This window comes from Nilaparvata lugens, chromosome 10, assembly GCF_014356525.2.
Source record: "Nilaparvata lugens isolate BPH chromosome 10, ASM1435652v1, whole genome shotgun sequence".
In the NCBI taxonomy this organism is placed as follows: Eukaryota; Metazoa; Arthropoda; class Insecta; order Hemiptera; family Delphacidae; genus Nilaparvata; species Nilaparvata lugens.
In genome coordinates this window covers 43,101,034-43,118,248 of record NC_052513.1, presented here as the reverse complement: position 1 = coordinate 43,118,248, position 17,215 = coordinate 43,101,034, and the positions used below count along the sequence as shown (strand labels likewise).

General features: G+C 34.6%; 1 protein-coding gene across 1 annotated transcript in view; it reads right to left on the bottom strand.

Annotated features, from left to right (window-relative positions):
* Window positions 1–16,019, bottom strand: part of LOC111062600 — a 76,187-nt gene extending 60,168 nt beyond the window's left edge. The window contains 1 exon segment of the mRNA XM_039436912.1: window positions 13,796–16,019. Within this exon segment, the coding sequence (XP_039292846.1) occupies window positions 13,796–14,118 (323 nt within the window). The 5' untranslated portion in view covers window positions 14,119–16,019.
* Window positions 16,020–17,215: the final 1,196 nt, after the last annotated feature.

Here is a 17,215-nt window from a genome sequence, read left to right as displayed (position 1 = left end):
TTATAATATACTTGTCCCGTATCAAGAAGTACTTCACTATGATGTGAGAGTGAAGCATTCTCCATTCTAACTCACTCACACTCTCTTACTCACACTTACTTTCTCGACTCTCTCCAACTATCTCACTCACTCTCTATACTCTCTCACTTACTCTCTTCCATTCTCTCTTACTATATGGACTTTCTCTCATTCTCTGTCTCTCTGTCTCTTGACTCTATCACTTCTTTATAACTGTGTCAGTAGACCGGGCGACACTGGAACAAGATTTGTAACATAAACAAACCTGTGGAGCTGTTCACGGCTTTTTGGTTTCTGGTCACGAAGCGACGTACTAAATGTCCTCTCCATGTCATTGACCTTCCTTCAATCTATTATCACTTTACCCAACGAGAAAACAGCTTCACGATACGCAAGATGATCATGTTCTTGCGGATAACAGGTAGTATAGTATTAAAGTAAGAAATGAGAAATATTTACATCTAACAAGATACCGAACTGCCAAATCTGAAACTAAAAGATAATCAATTATCTTTGTGGAAATAATTAAAGACTGAAAAGTTTGTGAAGTGAACAACCAACTACAAGACAACAATCAACCTATATCGAACCATGTGTAACCTCATCTAAGTTTGGGAGAGGAATAGCACAAGGTTACCTTATTTTTTCTCTCCCTATCATTTTTATGATTTACTTATTGTATGAATCAATAGAAGGAATCAATCAATAAAAAAAGAAGATGGCAAAACTATTATCTTCCTTTTAACAGTTTGGTGACTGTTGCACAGTAGTCTGTTAAATTTTAATCCCGATTAAATGCCTCGAGAGCCAATCAGAGAAGCCTTCTTTTGAAGTAAACCTCCGATTGGTTCTATTGGGATTCAATTATAATTTATAATTTAAAATTGAAATAAAATCACATATATGTTGTCAAATTCTACACAGTTTTATTCGGTACTGGACCATGGTTTCGTCACCACACCGGTCACATTCTCAAGCTGACTTCGACAGTGACTCAGTCGAATTTTCATAATTCAACAGGCTTTTGTGCAACCAGACCAGATTTTATTTTCCACTTTGCAACAAGAATTTTGACAAGCACAGTATTGTATTCAATGACCTGCAATATTATCTGTGGAATGGAATTTGTTATGTTAGTTATTTCTTATGTAATCATTGAATAAAACTTCTTCTTCTTCCTCTTCTTTTTTCCTCCTGTCTTCTTCTTCCCCGAGAGAAAGATTCTGTGCTGATTGTCACATTGTAAGTGCTGCCACCTACCGACTACTGAGTCAAACAGCTTCGACCAATCACAAGCGAGAACGATGCATGCACCTATTCTGGATTCTCATTGGTCGATGCACAATGTGGACTTCTCCAACTTGCTCTTGTTCTAGTTCCTTTTTTCTCTCCACCTGTCTTCTTCTACTCCTTCTTCTCGCTTCTTCTTCATCTTCTTCTTCCTCTCGCTTCTTTTTCACAATCGTTTTTTTCTTCTTCCTCTCGCTTCTTCACAATCGTCGTCTTCTTCTTTTTCTCCTTCTTCGTCTTCTCTTCTTTTTTCCCAAAAATCCAAAATAAAGTGAGTGATTGTATAAAGCTATGGTACACTGTTGGTAGCCTAAAAAGTCGGTAAAAATAATACCTCCTGAAATACATTATCAATTCTCAATTATTGCCTTAGAATAATAGTTTTTGTTACAGTAATATTCAAAAGAATTGGATGTACTTCACGGGGAATCATGTAAGAATGAACATAGTGATAAGAGAGCACTACACGTGTCATCTTACTATTTTTAAAAGCAATTTGTGAATAGAAAAGCGAATGTGTAGACGATGTAGTCACTGAAACAACGGTCTTCAACAGTCATGAAAAATAATATTCACAATAAGTTTTCGGTGCTTGAATATTGGAAATTGAACTGAGTAGAGGAAATAGTATATTTCGCACCTAGAGCAAAAAATGAGATTTTTCCGGCTCGAAATTGGTTTTCAAGAAAAGATTGAGAGCGGGAAAAACATTTTTGCCCGTGGTGCAAACGCTATTTTTCGCCTCACAGAAAAATATATATATATATATATATATATATATATATATATATATAATAAAAGTGGAAGGTCATAGTTCTAGCAAATCTGAGGTAATCTGAATATCAGGAAATTGTCCAAGTATTTTTATTTTTTATTCTGATTTGTCTAAATAACCTAAAAGATGATGTTCAATTATGTGGGAGGTTGAGTTTATACTTTTTTATTCTTTCAAATGACAATAAGATGATATTATTATAAATGTTTCAATTATTGAATAATGAACACAAATAATGAAAAGTTTCTTGATCAGCTGTTTTTTGATCACCTTTCTTAGTTCCATGTTAGCGGCTGGAAAGGGTACTCTTTCCGGCCTAGGCCGGAAAGAAACCTGTTCTGACGTCAGACGAGAGTCGTCTGCAAACAATGTCTTTCAGATCTACGTAGGGATTGGAAAACAGCTGCTTTCTGTGCAGTGTGGCGAAAAATAATATTCACAATAAGTTTCCGGTGCTTGAATATTGGAAACTGAACTGAGTAGAAGAACACTCGGATTTTTTGTTTATTAAACGAACCACTATATTGCGGTCCACGTTATAATGACAGTATTTGATCAACATTGACGTTGCTATCCTTGTCTATCATTCGACAAAGCAGATAGCGCTATCCTCTTCTAGCTCCGCGACATTGCCAGATCCTACTTAAACAATGTAGAAATATGATTCAACAACAACAACAACATTTCCAATCCCTATTATGGAAATTTATTATTAAATCTTGAAAAATATCTCTTGGCGAGTAAAATATAATTGATACAAGAATGAACTAATTTTCCATCAGTTATACCGGTACTATACTCTTTAGAAGGCAGTGGCAAGGCAGAGAGTCAGCAACACTGGTTTCCCATCTTCCACCACTGCCATTATAACGTGTGCCTCACTATAAAGATGCACAGTAGCTCTGGCATGAATCTATGCCAAGGCTGTTGAGTTTTCCAACAATTGAAGAGGCTGTAGTGATTTAATTTATGTTTATTCTTGAGTGATGTGAGAAATATACATTAGCGGAGCATGATAGAATGTGTTGAATCCACTCAGGTGTCTTGATAAGGTCTCCAATATTCTTGACATTTTTGAGATAGGGTCAGAATCTGAATGAACCAGCTACCTTAGCCTACTTTGATTAACTATCCACTCCAATAAAAATATCGGAGCTTCGCTCGTTATTTTTATTTATTGATAAACAGAACACAATCACTAAAATCTGGTGTGGCGCACTCACACAACTTTCCTTGCCGTTATGAAAATTCATCACCTGTCGCTAGGTTCCCGCGCATCTCAAGTCTACTATTCAAATATTTGAGCCAGCTGGTGACAGGGCAATAACGCTGGAGACACACATGAGGTCTGCTATCTCTTCATAGTGAATGATTTGATAGAATAAACAATAATTTGCAATTGAATAATCCATTTTCTCGAATTTAAAGTATTTTCAATTTTAGGTAATCTGAATATCAGGAAATTGTCCAAGTATTTTTATTTTTTATTCTGATTTGTCTAAATAACCTAAAAGATGATGTTCAATTATGTGGGAGGTTGAGTTTATACTTTTTTATTCTTTCAAATGACAATAAGATGATATTATTATAAATGTTTCAATTATTGAATAATGAACACAAATAATGAAAAGTTTCTTTATCAGCTGTTTTATGATCACCTTTCTTAGTTCCATGTTAGCGGCTGGAAAGGGTACTCTTTCCGGCCTAGGCCGGAAAGAAACCTGTTCTGACGTCAGACGAGAGTCGTCTGCAAACAATGTCTTTCAGATCTACGTAGGGATTGGAAAACAGCTGCTTTCTGTGCAGTGTGGCGAAAAATAATATTCACAATAAGTTTCCGGTGCTTGAATATTGGAAAATGAACTGAGTAGAAGAACACTCGGATTTTCGGTCTATTATACGAGCCACTATACGGTTCACGTTATAATGACAGTATTTGATCAACATTGACGTTTCTATCCTTGTCTATCATTCGACAAAGCAGATAGCGCTATCCTCTTCTAGCTCCGCAACATTGCCAGATCATACTTTAACAATGTAGAAATATGATCCAACAACAACAACAACATTTCCAATCCCTATTATGGAAATTTATTATTAAATCTTGAAAAATATATATTCTCTTGGCGAGTAAAATAGGATTGATACAAGAATGAACTAATTTTCCATCAGTTATACAGGTACTATACTCTTTAGAAGGCAGTGGCAAGGCAGAGAGTCAGCAACACTGGTTTCCCATCTTCCTCTACTGCCATTATAACGTACGCATCACTATAGAGATGCACAGTAGCTCTGACACGAATCTATGCCAAGGCTGTGTTAACGGCTGTTGAGTTTTACAACAATTGAAGAGGCTGTAGTGATTTAATTTATGTCTATTCTTGAGAAATGTGAGAAATATACATCAGCTGAGCATGATAGAATGTGTAAATGCACTCAAGGTGTTCTTGATAGAGTCTCTATAATTCTTGACATTTTTGAGATAGGGTCAGAATCTGAATGAACCAGCTACCTTAGCCTACTTTGATTAACACAATTCTCTAAAATGATCGTGTTTATTGACCGAGCGAAGTGAGGTCCATGATTCAAGTCGACAGTTTGGCATTTCCCTTAATGTTTAAATGTTTATATGTTGCGAGAATCCACTCCAATGAAAATATCGGGGCACCGAGCTTCGCTCGTTATCTTTATTTATTGATAAACAGAACACAATTCTCTAAAATGATCGTGTTTATTGACCGAGCGAAGTGAGGTCTATGATTCAAGTCGACGGTTTGGCATTTCCCTTAAAGTTTAAATGTTTATATGTTGCGAGAATCAACTCCAATAAAAATATCGGGGCACCGAGCTTCGCTTGTTAATTTTATTCATTGATAAACAGAACACAATTCTCTAAAATGATCGTGTTTATTGACCGAGCGAAGTGAGGTCTAAGATTCAAGTCGACGGTTTGACATTTCAGTTTAAATGTTTATATGTTGCTCATTTACGGCGAAACGTGGTAATAGATTTTCATGAAATTTGACAAGTATGTTCCTTTTTTAATTGCGCGTCGACGTATACACAAGGTTTTTGGAAATTTTGCATTTCAAGGATGATATAAAAGGAAAAAGGAGCCTCCTCCATACGCCAATATAAGAGTAAAAATCAGACTATAGAATTATTCATCATAAATCAGCTGACAAGTGATTACACAGTTGTGTGGAGAAGCCAGTCTATTGCTGTATTTCCATAAGGTTTATAGTTTCAATCAGGTACTTTTGGATGAGAATACTGCGTGAGGTCTACTCTTCACAGAACTACTAGTATTTTACAGCTGGCTGTACGTCAGCTTATGAATCTCTGGGATGCGATATTTTGATTTTCCGCAGAATCACTCGCTCACTTTTTACTATCCACAGACGACGAAAGTCTCAGTTGTTTCAGCCAAGGATGAATATTATCCTTTTGATGTCGTTCAGCGAGTTTTCCCAAGGATGATACCTAGTGCAATCGAATTTTTTTATCATAAACCTACTATGTTCCAAATTTCATGAAAATCGATAGAGCCGTTTTTGAGATCCGTTGAACATAAATAACCAGATATAAAAATATAAACAGATATACAGAAATTGCTCGCTTAATAAAATAGGATTTGAGTGAAATAAAATATGTACTGCGTAAGACATTCTACATCTATATAATAAACCTTCTCGAATTTTCGATAATTCAAACTTGAATAATTTCATAAATAAAAATATAAATCTGAGTAGGTTATCCTTTTTGAAATAATTCCGTCTCCTTCTTTGAAAAGGGTACTGTGATTTATATTCAAAAAGTAGCCGTGACGAAAAAAATACAATTTGAATAATATTGTACATTTAAGTTTTTTTATATGAGAAAATTTTCACAATCTTTAATAGCCAATAAAAAGTGAGTATTGTCACATTACACAAATGGTATTCTCATTCTAACTGATAGTTTATTAATATGTCAGAGAAGAACTGATCACGTTCTTGAAAAACATGCCTAAAAAATATGATATCCTGTACCAAATAAAATTGTAGAATTTGACAATATATGTGTGTTTTTATTTCATTAAAAATATGACAATGAAATCGTCTTAGAATTTATTTTGAATATAGCGTTAATCAGCTCTATGTGAACAATGGGTGACAATTCAATAATTTTGTTATTGGTTGTGATGAAATCTATGGCTGAGTTTCAGCAGACTTACTACCACAAACAAAAATTGTTTTATTCTCTATTGATTGATAGAATAAGTACATCATAAAAATGATAAGGAGAGAAATGATGACACCTTGTGCTATTCCTCTCCCAGATTTAGATGAGGTTATTTTTGTAATGAAGAGTCAATGAACTGGTAGAGGACTTTTGTGGCGAAAATTTGATAAATTCGGCGGGATTTCCTGAATTCAATGATGAAAAGGAAATTTCATCCCAGAATTTTTCCCAACATAAATACCTCTTTTGAAGTTTTTATTTCTTATGGAGTTCTATCACCCTTATCAACCATAATCACCATTATATCACACTCTACATAGTCAGTATTTGTATCTCTCAAATCGCCCTCGATGATACTTCACCAATTTGAATGATCAATCAGCGGTTTATTATACAGTATAGTGAGGTCCACGTTATAATGACAGTATTTGATCAACTTTGGTTTTGCTATCCTTGTCTATCATTCGACAAAGCCGGTGGTACTATCCATTTCTAGGTCCACAACGATGCCAATTATGTTTTTGACAGTGAAGAAATATAATATGTACTGCGTAAGACATTCTACATCTATATAATAAACATTCTCGAATTTTCGATAATTCAAACTTGAATAATTTCATAAATAAAAATATAAATCTGAGTAGGTTATCCTTTTTGAAATAATTCCGTCTCCTTCTTTGAAAAGGGTACTGTGATTTATATTCAAAAAGTAGCCGTGACGAAAAAAATACAATTTGAATAATATTGTACATTTAAGTTTTTTTATATGAGAAAATTTTCACAATCTTTAATAGCCAATAAAAAGTGAGTATTGTCACATTACACAAATGGTATTCTCATTCTAACTGATAGTTTATTAATATGTCAGAGAAGAACTGATCACGTTCTTGAAAAACATGCCTAAAAAATATGATATCCTGTACCAAATAAAATTGTAGAATTTGACAATATATGTGTGTTTTTATTTCATTAAAAATATGACAATGAAATCGTCTTAGAATTTATTTTGAATATAGCGTTAATCAGCTCTATGTGAACAATGGGTGACAATTCAATAATTTTGTTATTGGTTGTGATGAAATCTATGGCTGAGTTTCAGCAGACATACTACCATAAACAAAAATTGTTTTATTCTCTATTGATTGATAGAATAAGTACATCATAAAAATGATAAGGAGAGAAATGATGACACCTTGTGCTATTCCTCTCCCAGATTTAGATGAGGCTATTTTTGTAATGAAGAGTCAATGAACTGGTAAAGGACTTTTGTGGCGAAAATTTGATAAATTCGGCGGGATTTCCTGAATTCAATGATGAAAAGGAAATTTCATCCCAGAATTTTTCCCAACATAAATACCTCTTTTGAAGTTTTAATTTCTTATGGAGTTCTATCACCCTTATCAACCATAATCACCATTATATCACACTCTACATAGTCAGTATTTGTATCTCTCAAATCGCCCTCGATGATACTTCACCAATTTGAATGATCAATCAGCGGTTTATTATACAGTATAGTGAGGTCCACGTTATAATGACAGTATTTGATCAACTTTGGTTTTGCTATCCTTGTCTATCATTCGACAAAGCCGGTGGTACTATCCATTTCTAGGTCCACAACGATGCCAATTATGTTTTTGACAGTGAAGAAATATAATTAATTAATGCAGAGAATCAGCATCTCTATTCTTTTATCTTTATCCACTGCCATTATAACGTGGACCTCACTATAGCTCTAATTATTCACGGTTACCTTTAGAGAAGTCCACGTTATAATGGCAGTGTTTGATTAGTGATGGTATTGCTGTCCTTGTCTATCATTCAACAAAGCGGATAGCGCCATCTCTATCTCGCTTTGCTCTGTTGTCAGATCGGATTTAACAATGTAGAATTGATAATTAACAAAATATTTCATCTTAATTAGGAAAACTCTTTATGAAATTATAATTTCTTGCTCAATAAAATATTGATTATTTTAAACTAGAATGAAGTTAATATTACTTCAATAAACCTGTATCAGCTACCGTCTCTAGAAGGAATTGACAAGACAGAGGATCGGCAACGTTGTTTTTCTATCTTTCTCTACTGCTATTATAACGTGTACCCCACTATTATAGTGCCATAGAGAAAAGATAGCGTAAGTATCAGTTGTGTCTGCTAGTCCCCTCAGATTACATGATCATGTTTCTTTTGTTTCTAATAAATCTATTCTGCTTCACACTCTCCTACATTCTCACTTTCAATATCGCTGATTAGCTGTATTGTAACTGAAATGTTTGTTAACAGTTTGCAGTATCTTTCACACAAATTCTTTCTCCACAATAGCTATTTCCATTGAAACTACAACTCATGAAGACCGGTTGCACAACAGCCGGTTAAATTTTAACCGTGATTAATTCCATGAGAACCAATCAGAGAAGCCGTCTTTTCAAAAACGCCTTCTCTGGTTCTGGTGAAATTAATCATGGTTAAAATTTAACTGGCTGTTGTGCAACTGGCCTAAACAGATTTCCGAATTGATAGAACAAGTTTCCTACTTCTCAACAGTTGATAAACAATACACTTACATCATTTAGTTGATGTAGCAACTGAATTTTCACAGACTTCCACACTCTCTTATGAAATATTAAGGAATACACCAATTAATTATTGATAGGTGATGTGAAACATGGGTTATTTTGTGTTATGTAATTGGAATATTCATTGACGAAACTGATATTCAAGAGAATGGTTCCTCTGAATTGAAGTATGAATGGCAATTGTGTAGTTAATTTGTAAAAGAAGACAAAATCAAACATCAGAAATAAGACAACAGAGTGAAAGCCTTAACTACATTGAGGTCCACGTTATAATGGCAGTGGAGAAAGATAGGAAAAGAACGTTGCCTATCCTCTGTCTTGTCAATGACTTCTATAGACGGTAGCTGATACAGGTTTATTGATGTAATATTAACGGTTCATTCTCGTTCAAAATAAACAATTATATTTTATTAAGCAAGAAATAATATTTTTCAATAATTTCATAATCAATTTACATAGTTAAGATGAAATATTTTGTGAATTAATTATTAATTCTACATTGTTGAAAGACGATCTGGCAAACAGAGCAAAGCGAGAAAGAGATAGCACTATCCGCTTTGTTGAATGATAGATAAGGATAGCAATATCATTGATAATCAAACACTGCCATTATAACGTGGACCTCACTATAGGGAACTTGTTTGTACTCTCAAACGTAGGTAATTCTGATCCATGTAATTATTGTAATATTCATTAGTCAAACTTATATTCAAGCAAACAATATTTCTCTATATTAACTTATAAATGAACATTGAATTTGTAATTTGTTGAAAATAACACGGTTGAACCATCCGAATTAGATCACCGAATGATATCTTCAGCTGAAGAACTTGTTTGTACTTTCAGACATGGGTAATTCTGAGTATGTATTTGCAATATTCATTAACAAAACTGATATTTTGTATTTTGTATTTGTATTTAGTCATATTTTCCATAGCTATAAATAGTTTAATTTAGGATTATGTATATTGATGCTACTAGACAACTCGCTCCTCTCTCACAGGCATGTGCCCATAAGAAGAGCACATTCTTTCCAATGAAATGTATTTTTATTTTTTACATGCAAATATAAAATATTGTATTGTAGATCTTTTTTGGAGAATAAAGAATTCCAATTCAAATTCCAGCGAATAAACTCTGTTAATTCACGAAGCATTGTTCATGAGGAAACTATGTTAAATTTTCGAGAATTTCACCACTGTACCATCCAAAATTAGATCATCAGCTGAAGAACTTGTTTGTACTTTCAGACATGGGTGATTCTTTGCTATGCAATTACAATATCCATGAACAAATCTGATATTCCACTCTAATTAATTCACGTCAATTCATTGTTAATAAGGAAACGTTGATAAATTTTCAGAATGTCACCACTGTACCAACCGAAATTAGATGACCGAATGATAACTTTAGCTGAAGAACTTGTTTGTAATTTTCAGACATGGATAATTCTGTGCTATGAAATTACAACATACATCAGCAAAACTGATATTTGACTTTAATTAATTCACGTGATTCATTGTTAATAAGGAAACGTTGATAAATTTTCAGAATGTCACCACTGTACCAACCGAAATTAGATGACCGAATGATATCTTTAGCTGAACAACTTGTTTGTAATTTTCAGACATGGATAATTCTTTGCTATGAAATTACAATATACATCAACAAAACTGATATTTGACTTTAATTAATTCACGTGATTCATTGTTGATAAGGAAACGTTGATAAATTTTCAGAATGTCACCACTTTACCATCCGAAATTAGATCACCGAATGATATCTTTAGCTGAACAACTTGTTTGTACTTTCAGACATCGGTAGTTCTTTGCTATGCAATCACAATATCCTTTGACAAAATTTATATTTTATCGAATAATCTCTGTTAATTCACGTGGCAATTTCTTTTTTTGGACAATTTCTATCTAAATTTGGGAAAGGAACAGTTTTGGGCTTTAAGCCTCTTGTTCATTTCCCAATCATTCATTGTTGAGAATTATTAATTGTATCTATCAATGTATAAATAAATAAATGGAGAAACTAATAAGCTAATGAGCTAATAAGAAAACATTGATCAATTGTTGAAAATGTCACCATCGAACTGTTGAAATGTAACCATCCGAAATTAGATCACCGAATGATAACTCTAGCAGGAGAACCCGTTTGTTGATTTCAACACAGGTATAACAACAAGATCAACAAACTGCATTATGTATCATTACATAACAAATGAGGTATCATTGGCGTTAGCAGGCATATTATAACGTCGAGATCTGAGCTGTCAAAAGAAATTGGTCTCAGCATGACACAGAAAGCGCAATTGAAATTATACGGTACTACCTTTCGGCAAATTCTGGTTATACTAGCTTCCTACTAAGTTTAGGCCTACAGTCATACAGACAATTCGTTAAATGTATCAGACTGATTCTCTATTATTGTGATTTGAAGTAGGCCTACAGTTCCAGTGGAAAAATTCAAAATATAACAATTATTATTAAACGAAAATCCAAATTAAATGCTGTAAATCACCCCGAAGACTTCTGCTACCGCAAATATTGACAACATGGTAAACATCTAGGTGGATATTCGATGAGCGCTACTATTCTAAAATCATTTGTCAGCTCGAGAAACAAATAATTTTTGAATAGTAGCGCTCAAATTTCCATCTAGCTGTTTACCTTGTTGTCAATATTTGCAGTAGCAGAAGTATTCAGGTTGATTTACGACATTTAATTTGGATATCCTTTTAATAATAATTATTCATCTATTAGCATTTGAATAATTGCAATATCTCAGTAATTTCTACCAAAATATAAGTCTTTCCACACAACATTTGAGATTTGGATGAAAATGTTGAGCAGCAGAGTATAATATAGTATGAGAGAAGCCTTACAATCGGCCATTAGTTGTTGACCAATGGAGGTTGAGCTCCTCTATCATTAGCCGAGGCTGAGCGTCAAACATTTATTTATTTCATTCCACAATCACAATATCAAATCGATGATTGGGAGAGAATCAACAGGATAAACCCAAAACTGTTTCTCTCCCTAATTTTGATAAAAATAGCTCAAATGAGGTTCTGTAAACAGTTTTATAAGAATCACAAAAAATTACATCACCATATATTTCGAATACTCGGGCGTGTCTAGTCCCGACCAATGACAGTCGAGCTCAACCTTCATTTGTCAACAGCTAATGGCCAATCGTAAGGCTTCACCCATACTATAAACATATTCTGCTGCTCTACAGCTTTGAATCTGCTTCAGATTTGACAATATCAAGTCGTTTTAATTCAATATAAATAATAGACTGAATGTCTGTGTAAATGAGTGAAAACTGTGTGATATCTATTCATCAACCATTCATTTTTCTAATTTATTTGTTACAATTATATTACACTCACAATCACTTGTTCAAACCCCAAACTGCCCTCATCCCAATTAATACAACAAAATCCATAATATAGGTAGGTTATAAAAGCGAATTTGTGTGTTTTTTTCAGATATAGGACTTGTTGCAGTTGATAAAGCTTATCAATGACTATTACAGGTATGAATTTGATAAAAATCGTTGTAGCCGTTTTTGAGAAAATCGCAAATAACCCTGTTTTTGACAACATTTTCGCCATTTTAGCCGCCATCTTGAATCACATTTAATCGAAATTGTTCGTGTCGGATCCTTATACTGTAAGGACCTTAAGTTCCAAATTTCAAGTCATTCCGTTAACTGGGAGATGAGATATCGTGTACACAGACGCACATACACTCATACACACACACACACACACACACACACACACACACACACACACACACACACACACACACATACAGACCAATACCCAAAAACCACTTTTTCGGACTCAGGGACCTTGAAACGTATAGAAATTTAGAAATTGGGGTACCTTAATTTTTTTCGGAAAGCAATACTTTCCTTACCTATGGTAATAGGGCATTATCATGAGCACATAGGATATTATCATGAGTACTGACTTATTTTTAAACAATTCGAAATACTAGTATCGGTTGTTATAACATCATCAGTGAACTGAAAACTCAAATGTTGAGCAACAGAGTATAATATAGTATGAGAGAAGCCTTACAATTGGCCAATAGCTGTTGACCAATGGAGGTTGAGCTCCTCTATCATTAGCCGAGACTGAGCGTCACACATTTATTTATTTCATTCCACAATCACAATATCAAATCATTGATTGGGAGAGAATCAACAGGATAAACCTAAAACTGTTTCTCTCCCTTATTTTGATAAAAATAGCTCAAATGAGGTTCTGTAAACAGTTTTATAAGAATCACAAAAAATTACAATATATTTTGATTACTCGGGCGTGTCTAGTCCCGACCAATGACAGTAGAGCTCAACCTTCATTTGTCAAAAGCTAATGGCCAATCGTAGGGCTTCATTCACACTTTAAACATATTCTGCTGCTCTGCAGCTTTGAATCTGCTTCAGATTTGACAATATCAAGTCGTTTTAATTCAATATAAATAATAGACTGAATGTCTGTGTAAATGATTGAAAACTGTGTGATATCTATTTATCATCCATTCATTTTTCTAATTTATTTGTTACAATTATATTACAATCACAATCACTTGTTCAAACCCCAAACTGCCCCCATCCCAATTAATACAACAAAATCCATAATATAGGTAGGTTATAAAAGCAAAATTTGGTGTATTTTCCAGAAAAATCTGACTTACTATGTTTCGATGAGTTCACAGTTGAACAGCTCTCTTACGGCTTAATAATTACACTCACTCATGAAAGGATCAAAATGCTCAAGCCTCAAACTGCCCCCATCCCAATTAATACAACAAAATCCATAATATAGGTAGGTTATAACAGCGAAATTTTCTGTATTTTCCAGAAAAATCTGACAAAAACTTACTATGTTTCGATGAGTTCACAGTTGAACAGCTCTCGTTCAGCACCAATCTCAACCACAGCTATGGTTTGATCGTGGTAGTAAACCATCCTGGCAGAGTCGGGTCTAGCTCTCACCCCGCTGAAACCCTTGTACGGGCTCCGGTCCCGTCTGGCGGTCAAAGCGGTCAGGTAGTTCTGACTGCTCACACTTCCGGGCATAACTGACATCATCAGCGCAAATCCGACCAAAGATAAGGGCACTATTCCCTGATAAGGGAAACTGATTGATCTGTGATGAGCATATTTGGAGCCAGCGGTTGACTGGAGTGTTCTTTGGAGTAACATTGTGTTATTTTGTTTAGTTTGAAGGATATTGTTCACATAAGTGGGGAACCACTGTTTCTGCACTGGATATCCAGGGGATAACCAGAGGATATCGCTGTATATTGATTAGTTCGGTTTGAAGAATAGTGTTCACATGGGTAGGGAAACACTGTCTCTGCACTGAATATCTAGGAGATAACTAGTTGATATCACTGGATAACTAGGTATTAATAGTCGTTTCAAAAGTTCATGTAGGTGAATCACTGTTTAGTTTGAAGGATATTGTTCACATGGGTAGGGAATCAGTTGTACACTGAATATCCAAGGGATAATCAGAGATTATCGGGGGATATTACTGGATAAATAGATATTAATAGTAGTTTTAAAAGTTAACGTAGGTCAGTAATCACTGTTTAGTTTGAAGTATATTGTTCACATGGGTAGGGAATCAGTTTCTACACTGGATATCCAAGGGATAATCAGAGATTATCAGGAGATATTACTGGATAACTAGATATTAATAGTAGGTAGTTTTAAAAGTTCTTATAGGTCAGTAATCACTGTTTAGTTTGAAGTATATTGTTCACATGGGTAGGGAACCACTGTTTCTACACTGGATATCCAGGAGATAACCAGTTGATATCACTTGATAAAACTGGATATTGAGAGTAGTCTTAAAAGTTCATAAAGTTGAGTAATCACTGTGTTTTTCGTACTAGACACTGGATGTATTCATATAGATATTGTTATAGAGTTTTGTATCTCCTAGTTTCCTAGATCACTCTGGGAAATATGATGAGGAATCAATATTTAGTGGTTTATTTGAATGATGAAAAGTCATAAACTGTTTCTGCACTCGATATCTAGGGGATAGAAAACGTTGGCCAACTGTTTGGATGAGACAGTGTTATTCTTGAATTGAAACAAAACTATGTTCTATTCTAGAACTGTTGAAATAAACTCCAGATATTGTATTACTCAGTTGATGCTACTTGAATGACTCCAGTAATCTTTGAAACATCTAAACGGATGTTGTTCTCAAAGTAAAAAAATAGAAAGGTACCTTAGCTCTCAAGTTAAGATGACACTGGCTCAAATCGTGCTGTGAGTCTGGGTATTAGAGAACTATCACTTTCACTTCCAAACTTAAACGCACACTCACTCAAATTTTGAAAAATATTGGTAAAACAGCTGTAAATTGTTGTCTACGATGCTTTTTCAGTTCTCAAATATTATGAACACTAATAACAATTTTGGAAAATTCTAAAACACAGCTCTCAATTCTTGTCGCGGATGTTTTTGAGTTATTAAACCCGACGAACATTCACACAAATTTTGAAAACTACCAGTGAACAGCTCTGAATAGTTGTAGACGATATTCTCTAGAGTTGGTCTACAGTTTCAAAACTTCACGATCACTGACAAAAATTTTGGAAACTACTACTAACAGTTCTGTACTGTTGTCGACAATATTTTTGAGTTCTCAATCATAACGAGCACTTGAAAAGATTTTGAAAACAACTAAAGAAAAGCTCTCAATAATTGTCGAAGAGGTGCTCTGGAGTTTTCAAACTTGACGATCACTAACACACATTCTGAAAGCTATTGAAAGAAAGTTCTAAAAATATTGTTGTCAAGTATGTTCTTGAGTTCTCAAATTTATCTGTCACTTTCACGCATTTTGAAAAAATACCACTTGAAAACAGATTTGATATTGTTGTCGGCAATATTTTATAATTGATTATTGAGTTCTCAGGATGCAGAGACGGTTTTTGGCGATTGAGTACCGGGGATAATATAGCACGTGATATACCGAGACGCTCGGGATAAGGTCTGCCGCGGTACTGACTACTGATACTGACTGACTACCGTCAGTATATCAGTAAGCCATCAGAGGTGTCGCTCTTTTTGAGGCCACGGATAGAAAGCGGATCTGGCGGCTACTTTGCTCCTCTCTCAGAAGAGAAGGAGGAGGTGGAAGAAGAGGTGGAGGTGGAAGAAGAGGAGGAGGAGGAGGAGGAGGAGGAGGAGGAGTAGCAGGAGAAGGAGGAGGAGGAGTAGGAGGAGGAGGAGAAGGAGGAGGAGGAGTAGGAAGAGGAGAGGGTCTGGTCCTCTCGGAGATTGTACGCTGGTTGGACTGGAGAGGTGGGGAGGTGATGAGAGAGTTGCTGTGGGACAGAGACAGTCAGGTGAGAGAGAGAGGAATAGGGAGTCAGGCTGGAGGGGTGGGGAGCTAAAAGAGTTGTAAGAGAGAGAGAGAGAGTGAGTGAGAGAGACTGAAAGAGTCAGAGAGAATGAGAGAGAGTGATTGAGTACTTTATTTATGTAAATTACAATATATACTGGCTTATACACTTATACAATAGCTTACAATACAGCAAAGTTTTAGATGAATTTACATAACATAAATTAAGAGAATAATTATTGAACTGTACAATGATATGAAGGAAAAATCAAATTGGAATAGCTATACAAGATAATATTGCATCTACATAAATTGGCGGAGCTTTGGACATATCATGTCCATTCTTCGGAAAGAATATTAAAAATATACTTCCCAGGAGAGAAAGAGAGATAGTGAGAGAACAGAGAATTAGTGAGAGAAAGGAAGAGAGAGAATGAGTGAGAAGTAGTGAGTAAAAAGAGCCACAGAGATGGAGGTACAGTGATAACATTATATTTCTTATTCATGTAGTGATGTAGATTACATTAGAGAGAGATTAGATTATAGATTATTGCTTTAATGATTATTAGATTTTTTTATTTATGCAGATTACAATATTAAATTACTGGCTCATAATATGTTCACACTACCCACGGATGTAGATTATAAAAAACTTCAGTCAAACACATCTACTTCTTTAATATCCAAAATTAGAATTTGAAAAATTAACTATTTAAGGGGTCATATCTCCCAAACGGGAAAGAATTCCGCTAATCCGTTTGCAGATTCGGAATCATCGCATTTAGGAGCATAAGAAGGCATAGTTGATAATGATATTATGTTCCCCGAAAAAATGAGAAAAATAATGTACTGACCAATTCACGTTTTTCGACATATTTTAAGGGGTCATATCTCCTGAACGGGTAATAATTTTGCCAATCCGTTTGCAGTTTT